This window comes from Brienomyrus brachyistius, chromosome 14 (genome assembly GCF_023856365.1).
Source record: "Brienomyrus brachyistius isolate T26 chromosome 14, BBRACH_0.4, whole genome shotgun sequence".
Taxonomy (NCBI): Eukaryota; Metazoa; Chordata; class Actinopteri; order Osteoglossiformes; family Mormyridae; genus Brienomyrus; species Brienomyrus brachyistius.
Window position 1 is genome coordinate 15,239,855 of NC_064546.1, and position 6,182 is coordinate 15,246,036.

Here is a 6,182-nt window from a genome sequence, read left to right on the forward strand (position 1 = left end):
ATTAAATTCCCGTCATAATGACCCAGCAGCCTGTGAAACACTCAGCTCTGCCTCGAGTCTCCCTCCGTGGCACTAACATCTGATCGGGATCGCTGACAGACCAGAGGAAAGTTCACGAGTTAGGAAATGTTCCTCTAAAGGGTGACTTCATGCTGGAAAAACAGCGTACAGCTGGTAGGATTAAACACATGGTAAACACTCTTTAACGCCATCGGAATAAATTTGAGGCTTCGTTTCTAATTCATTCATTCTCTTTATGAGTAGAAATGAGAAGACGGAGGGTGCACTTCTTGTCAGGACAATGTCTCGCTTTCTTTTTTACGTTACAAAACCAATGCTTTCGTGACACATCTCGCATGGATTTTGCGCAGGATTACTGCTTTTTCTTCGCACTGTTATTCGCAAACATGAAGCGGTGGAGAGTGTGGATCTCAGAACCACCGAGGATTAGATTTATTTCCGGAGGATCTGAATTTCGGATATCACTAGCCTGAAAGGAATTACCCGTAAACTACTTTCCAAACGTGCGCAACGCAAATCAAACTCTCGACATTTCTGTTAAGATACATCTCACGACTAATTCTACTTCTTCAGAATTTTTACAGTGGATTCAAAAACACGCTCAGTATTATGGTGGAAGTAGCCCAGCACTGTGGAAGTTGGTGATTACACGCACAGACGCCGGTGGCGCCGCCGATAGACCGAGCATGCAGACACGGTGCGGACTCATGTCAGCGGTGGCGGCATAATGGCCTGTCGCAGTGCCTGCGCTTGTGGATTGGCTCCGCTAAACGAAGACAACGCAAGGTTTCTCCTGCTGGCTTTGCTCATCATCCTGTACCTGTTGTGCGGAGCCGCTGTCTTTTCAGCACTGGAGCAGCCCAAAGAGAAACAGGCCAAGGAGAAGTGGACGCAACGCTTTGAGCATTTTACTTCCAAGCACAACCTGAGCAGAGGCGACCTGGAGAAGTTCCTGAGGTTCTACGAGGAGGCCAACCTGGCAGGGGTGCGGGTGGACGCGCTCAGACCGCGCTGGGACTTCACCGGGGCTTTCTACTTCGTGGGAACCGTGGTGTCCACTATCGGTAATCGTTTGCTTTCAAGTAAAATAAAACGTTTTATTTCATTGAGCTAGATAAAAGTAAATAGTTATATCTGTGCGTAAAAATCGGCGTACAAAATTATGAATATTTATAGCATATTGTAATATTACGTATTTTTTATTTAGTTATTTAATTTAACCAATAGATTATTATTTATAACCATATGCAGACTAAAAGAATTGACTTAAAAAAGGCATTATACTTAAAGAATAAATGTATGCAGTTAGGTCAAGCACAGCCCTTAACGCTAAAAATAAAATAAATTTTAAAAAAAGTAAAATAAGCTCTGCCCCGTGTCAGGCTTGGCTGTGTGCGTAATCCAGTCCTTGCTGATTTTTTTACAAGGTACAGAAACCAGTTTTTATGGTTAAGAGTATGTTAAAGGGGTACCTAATGTAGCCTGAATTAATTGTTTTTAATAGCTTATCCAATCAGAAAACACAGAGTGAACAGGGCCACTGAGACGTGAGCAGCAGTAGTATTTTGGTGAGAAGATCTACTGCGGAGTGATGCGCTTCTGAGAGACAAACCCCACCCGCAGTGTTAAGCTGTAGAGCCGAGGGTGGGGTAGAGGTGGAGAGGGAAGTTTGCTAGACCAGACACCCCCAGCGGAATTGATAAAGTCAGCCTCAGTGACGACTTCGCAGCTGGCTCCTGACTTTGACAGTACGGACCGCATTTCTGTACACAAGCGGGTACCGGGGGTTTGCACTGAGCCTGTAAATATATAATCTGAGGTATACCTCACACTAACTCGGTTAGCACTAGTGTCAGAAAGAAAAGCCACAAGGTTCTCCCAATTGTACCCTAGTTGTAGGTAAATGTATCTTTTCGTCTAATTTAAGGTACAGAAATGAATGACGATACAAAAATATTCCTCCAGAGTACAAAAGGACTGTATCCTTTTTGTTAACATCTTACAATAACTGCTCGTTCATAATGCCTTCATAATGCATTCGTGCATGCATTCATAAACAGCAATTATACCTCAACATCCTAACATACTATAACAGCATATACATTAATAACAGACATTATAATAGCGATCACTATGGTCATATAATGTTTGTTATTAATGTATGCTAAAGCTGCTATGGTATATTAGGATTTTCAGGTATACCTACATGCTGGTTATGAATGTTCTATGAATACATACATGTTTGTATTCATATTTTTTTGGAAACTGTCCATTCATTCCTGTGGGAAAATCCCTAATCCCAACATGACAACCTTAACCATAAGTAACCAAAATACAAGACGTTCAGCATTTTTAGTTTTTTGATTGCAGTCTCAGGTTTTTTTGAGTTTCCCCTTGTGGGGACTGGAAAAATGATCCCTACAACATCAAAACAACAGGTTTTTAATCCTATCATGGTGACATTTGCTCCCCACGATGTAATATATACATAAAGTATATAAGTGTTTGGTCAGTGAACTGAAATGGCTGGTAGAACTATCATCCTTTCAAACATACATTGACAACAAGACAAGATCTTTAATGGGGAGAAATTAGACATTTATAGGGCAGGGTAGAGACAGGAGTGCACTTACGTAACCGCTGATATATAAATGCATCAGCAACCTGAGCCACTGAAAAATGCCCATGTTGAATTATCCTTCTCTCTGTGTTAGTGGTTCTGCTTTTTATGCCTGAATACGGTCCCACTGTGTTTTTCTCTTTTGTTTTGATTTCAGCCCCAAGCAGGTTGTTTTCACAGCTCCATCCTAGGACAAGGAGCCCAAAAACGCTCTTGGTTAAACAGCAGGTGAAATGTAGCGTTCAAGTAGGCATTTAGAAACTGACATCGCTGGTGGACTACTGACTCCATTTAAGGCTCTCAGCCCACGTGAAAACATTCACGATTTTATTTCTGTGTATTACCAAGGTCACTAGGTGACCCCATTTAAACTCAGAAGCTTGCCATCGGTCCAGTATATAGACAAAATGTAGACCATTTTTAGATATGCCAAAGACTCGAAGCTGAAGTCAAACCTTTTTTGCATGCCTGCTGTACCCTGGTGCGCTGGTCACGTTCTGAAACTTGTGTTACTGAAAATCCAGGACGCACACAGGAGCACGACAGGGGAGCTCAAGTAAGAGTCATATACCACTCTGCTGTGAAAGCATCAATAGCACTTAAACAGCCGCCGACCCATCAAGCTCTGAGCTAACAGCACTAAGAGTGTAAAATAAAAGCCCTCAGGTAGGTTCTGCGTGTCTGGTTACTTGGATATGGCTTCCACCCAACCTGGTTTTAACACGAAGAGCTTTACTCGAGCATTGTGATGGTCAGCTTCCCCCAAGATCTGCGCTGGTAGAGACCTTGGAAGGCAAAGAGAGATCTGCTGCCGGCAAAGGGTTCAAGCCTACAGTACTTTCATCTTCAGGGAGCAGAGCTAAGACAAGGTGTGAAGAAGCCCCCACAATTATTTGCATCTTTGTCAGCGAGAGACGGGGATGATCTTGGGGGCATTAGCCTCGTCACCAATGGCAACCTGACCAGGACTTGGATATCCAGCGGCTAAGTGACGGCCCTCATTAGGACGCCTCTCATTAGCGTGCAGGGATCCAAGGATCCTAACGAGCCATGGAAGCGAACTGACCCTCAGCTAAACCCGCAAGCTCGATGACAGGTTCTTCCATCATGCAGAGATGGGGGGGGGGGGAGCTATGAACAGCTCACCGATTCGGCTCCTGTAGCAAACCCTTCAATTAGATTCAAATTACAGTTCCTTTTAATTAGACTAGAAACGATTAACTTTCGAAACAGCCGTTATGCAGCTTAAAGCTGGAAGTGTGGGCGACCTCGGTCCATACCTCCGGTACGGTGACACATCTCCACAGGAGTGCATTTACGCGCTGACAGCACACCGTTTCCCAGCCTTTTCCTCGCCCATGGAAGGTATACTTACACAAAAATGTTCTGGGGGCAGAAGGAACAATGATTGGTTCAGAGAGATGACCACTCAAATTGTAGAGGAGGCAGAACCAAAACATCTGACTGGTTGGTCCCGTCTCCTGTAGTTTCTTGGACCAACCTTCTCTACAATTTGAGTGGTCATCGCTCTGAACCAATCATTGTTTCTTCTGCGCCCAGAACATGATTGTGTAAGTAAAACTCCCTTGAGCTTTTTCTTCTTCCACTCCAGGCTTCGGGATGACAACCCCTGCCACCGTCGGAGGAAAGATCTTCCTCATCTTCTATGGGCTCATTGGTTGTGCGGCCACCATCCTCTTCTTCAACCTGTTCCTGGAGCGTCTCATCACAGTGCTGGCCCTGGTTCTGAAGGCCTGCTATCAGATGCGGAGTAAGGACGGCGAGCCGACCAGGGGTGGTCCAGCGGGGTGGAAGCCCTCGGTCTACTGTGTTATGCTCATCCTCTGCCTGGGGGCGGTGCTCATCTCCTGCTGCGCCTCTGCCATGTTTGCCGCCATCGAGGGCTGGAGCTACATGGACTCCCTCTACTTCTGCTTCGTGGCCTTCAGCACCATCGGCTTTGGGGACCTGGTGAGCAGCCAACGGCCACTCTACCAGCACCAGACTGCTTACCGACTGGGCAACTTCCTCTTCATCCTCGCCGGCGTCTGCTGCATCTACTCGCTCTTCAACGTCATCTCCATCGTCATCAAGCAGGTGCTCAACTGGATCCTGCGCGCCCTGCGACGGCCATGTGGCGGCCACCACTGCTGCCCTGGCAACGCCTTTCGCAGACGCCGGAACCTGGTGGTGCCAAGTCAGCCTCGTGGCCGCCGCGACCTCTCTGTTGAGACGGACGCAGCCAATGAGAGTGATCTGGATGGCCGGAGGATGTCAGGGGAGATGATCTCCATGAGAGACTTCCTGGTAGCCAACAAGGTGTCCCTGGCCATCATGCAGAAGCACCTGTCGGAGGCGGCCAATGGTCACCAGGCTCAGTCTTCGTCCACCGAGCAAAACGACAGCTTCTCCAGGGGGGTGGGTGCCCTGGCCATCATGAATAACAGGCTAGTGGAAACCAGCGAGGACAGATGAGCTTGGGACATACTCATTGGCTTTGGGCAACAAGATCCGAGGGCTTAGGGGTCATGTGATTCAGGTGTTGCACTAATAGCAGTGAAGCCACAGGCTGTACACAGGGGCCATATGTTCACGTTTGCCTAACTGAACACCTGGCTTTTTGTCTCGTCACTGCTGGACTTCTGTCTCTAAGGGTTCATGTTGTTTACAGGCTGAACACCCCAGGGGAGTTCAGACCTTCAGCTGTATTTACACGAAAAAATGTCTGTTTACATGAAAAGGCAGGAGGCTGTAGAAATTAAGCATCAACTGTGCCGGAGTTCAACATAGACGGTGAAAAACTATTCTCAGAAAGACGGCGACCTTTTCCACCAACAACCAAACAGAATCCGTCCCGTATAATTAACAGATTGCTCTATTAATCAGGCTCTTTCCCACTATGCAGAACATCTTGTTCCACGTCTGGCAGAAAATGAGATCCGAGACGAAACCATATGTTGCGGTTTGCTTTCCGTCGCCTGCTTGCAGGAAAACACACAGACCGATGGCAGAGAGAAACCTGAAAACTGATTTCCCCGTCCATTACACACATCTATTTTAGCATTGCTCCCTCATTATCTGGAAATTACGGAAACGGGCATAAGCTTTCACGTTCAGTACAGCAGACCCATTGGTTACACACATGCTTAAATGTCCCAGAACCCACGTCCAGGTCTCCTGCTCTTGGTGAAACCTGGTCAGAAATGTGCACTCAGAATGTCACATGCCGTTTTGTTGTTAATGAATTTATTACGATGTAAACAGAGTGATGAGTGAGTTATTTGTATGAGTGAAACAAGCACAGTGTTTACACCTCTGCAGGGCTCATGGATCCTGTTGGTACAAACCAGAACCTACTCCCCCCCCCCCGACCTGCCAGGGATCCAAGGAGCAAGGCTCCAACTGGAGGCCTTTTCAAACAGCCTCTTTTACCAGAGAAGATGAAGAAAAAAACAAGAAAAAAAATGCCCTTGGGGGTGGGGCAGGGGTGCGTTTGCATTTAAAAAGGAGCGAGGGGAAGGAAGGTGTTTAAAAGGTGCAG

General features: G+C 46.6%; 1 protein-coding gene across 1 annotated transcript; it reads left to right on the forward strand.

Moving 5' to 3' along the window:
* Positions 1-5,915, forward strand: LOC125707510 (potassium channel subfamily K member 13-like). The gene is made up of 2 exons (XM_048974732.1): positions 1-1,085; positions 4,254-5,915. The coding sequence occupies exons 1-2, from the start codon at positions 749-751 to the stop codon at positions 5,114-5,116; spliced, it is 1,200 nt and encodes a 399-aa protein (XP_048830689.1). The 5' UTR covers positions 1-748; the 3' UTR covers positions 5,117-5,915.
* The last annotated feature ends 267 nt before the right edge of the window (positions 5,916-6,182 follow it).